Genomic DNA, 1623 nt, shown 5'->3' on the forward strand with positions numbered 1-1623 from the left:
GGCTATTTTTTGGTTGCAGCCATCATTGTTGTCTGGCGGGCCGGGCTGGATTCGAACCCGCCACCTTGGGTGTACATGGCTGGTGTCTTAGCCACTTGAGCCACAGGCGTCGAGCCCTTTGTTAGATTGTTGTGTAGATCAGAGAGAGAGAATGTGAAGCTCCTAGCACAGTTCCTAACTCTCAGTGAGTGCACATTGAACAATAGCTACTATACCAGTTATACATGAGTATGGGGATCTAGAGCTCTTTTAGATTTACGCTGGTTATAAAAACCAGAGTTTGTTATAATGAAGAAATGAAAAAATCTACATTTCTCAAACAAGTTTTCATTTATATTGGAATTATAAACATTTTTTTAGTGGTACACAGGGCATTTTGACCTTTATTTTTTGATTCTGTAAAAATATAGGTGATACGAGAAATGAAGCCAACAGGTACAGACCCAAGGATCTTAGCTTTAGCTGCTGAAGTTGCAAAAAGTCCTGAGCAAAATGTCCCTGTTATACTGCTGAAGTTAAAAGGTAAGAAAAGTGTCTTGTTGTTGGATAACAGTTTAAATAAAAAACTAATCCATCATTTGTACAATTTTAGAATTTCTAATTTGTTTAGAGAAATCATAACACTATGACAGAGCAGTGATTTTTCCTTATGGTATATTTTTAGTCTTTATTCAACATAGAAAATACAAGTAGCCTTTGGATGTATTGAGCAAAAATAAGTGTATCTTGTTTCCTTTTGTCTTAGAAATAATAAACACCATACCTTTAGGAAGCTCAGAGTTGAAGAAAATTAAACAAGATATATATTGTTACGACCTTATTCAGTATTGCCTCTTGGTCCTCAGTCAAGATTGTTCTCGAATCCAGGGTGGTTGGACTACAATATCCCAGCTTACACAGATATTAAGGTAAACTTGAAGGAGTAAGTCAGTTTGTTCTTGAGGGATGTAGTAGTTGATTCTGATTTTAGACATTTGCTTCTTTTTTATTCATCTACCTAACAACCTTGGTAATCTCCTGTAACAGGTTTTTGTTGTGCTTTTGCTTTATACTGTATGTTATTGTTTATAATTTTATTTGCAATTATTTGACTGCCTAAAATTTTCTTCTGTAACTTTCATGAAGGTGGTAATCACTTTTTTGCTCACCATTGAATCCCAAGTATCTATTTAATACGCTATTTACTGAAGAAATATTTGAAGAAATGAAGTCATTAAGGCACTGGCTCTATTGAGAAACTTATAATAGAGATTGAATGACAGTCATAGAAATGTATGATACAAGGCAGAATGAAATAGCCACTAAAATAAATGTACACAATTACTATAGAACAGATATAGAAACTAGTCACTTTAGTTTGTATTGGTTTAGCTACCTTATATTTCACTAATTTGCCCAAATCCTGTTCATAAAATTAAGAGGCAGCATTTACTGATAGACTGACATGCTAAAAATTCATAGAAAAGAGACCAAATTATTTATTTATTTATTTATTTTGAGACAGAATCTCATTTGTCACCCTTGGTAGAGTGTCCTGGCATCATAGTTCACAGCAACCTCAAACTCTTAGGCTTAACTAATTCTCTTTCCTCAGCCTCCTTAGTAGCTGGGACTACAGGCACC

At 34.6% G+C, this 1623-nt stretch overlaps 1 protein-coding gene across 1 annotated transcript in view; it reads left to right on the forward strand.

Annotated features, from left to right (window-relative positions):
- Positions 1 to 1623, forward strand: part of IQCB1 (IQ motif containing B1) — a 48884-nt gene that overhangs the window by 5043 nt on the left and 42218 nt on the right. The window contains 2 exon segments of the mRNA XM_012808405.2: positions 411 to 522; positions 746 to 908. Coding sequence (XP_012663859.1) covers positions 423 to 522; positions 746 to 908 — 263 coding nt within the window. The 5' untranslated portion in view covers positions 411 to 422.

The sequence above is a fragment of the Otolemur garnettii genome, unplaced genomic scaffold (assembly GCF_000181295.1).
Source record: "Otolemur garnettii isolate 467f Iridium unplaced genomic scaffold, OtoGar3 scaffold00089, whole genome shotgun sequence".
NCBI classification, from domain to species: Eukaryota; Metazoa; Chordata; class Mammalia; order Primates; family Galagidae; genus Otolemur; species Otolemur garnettii.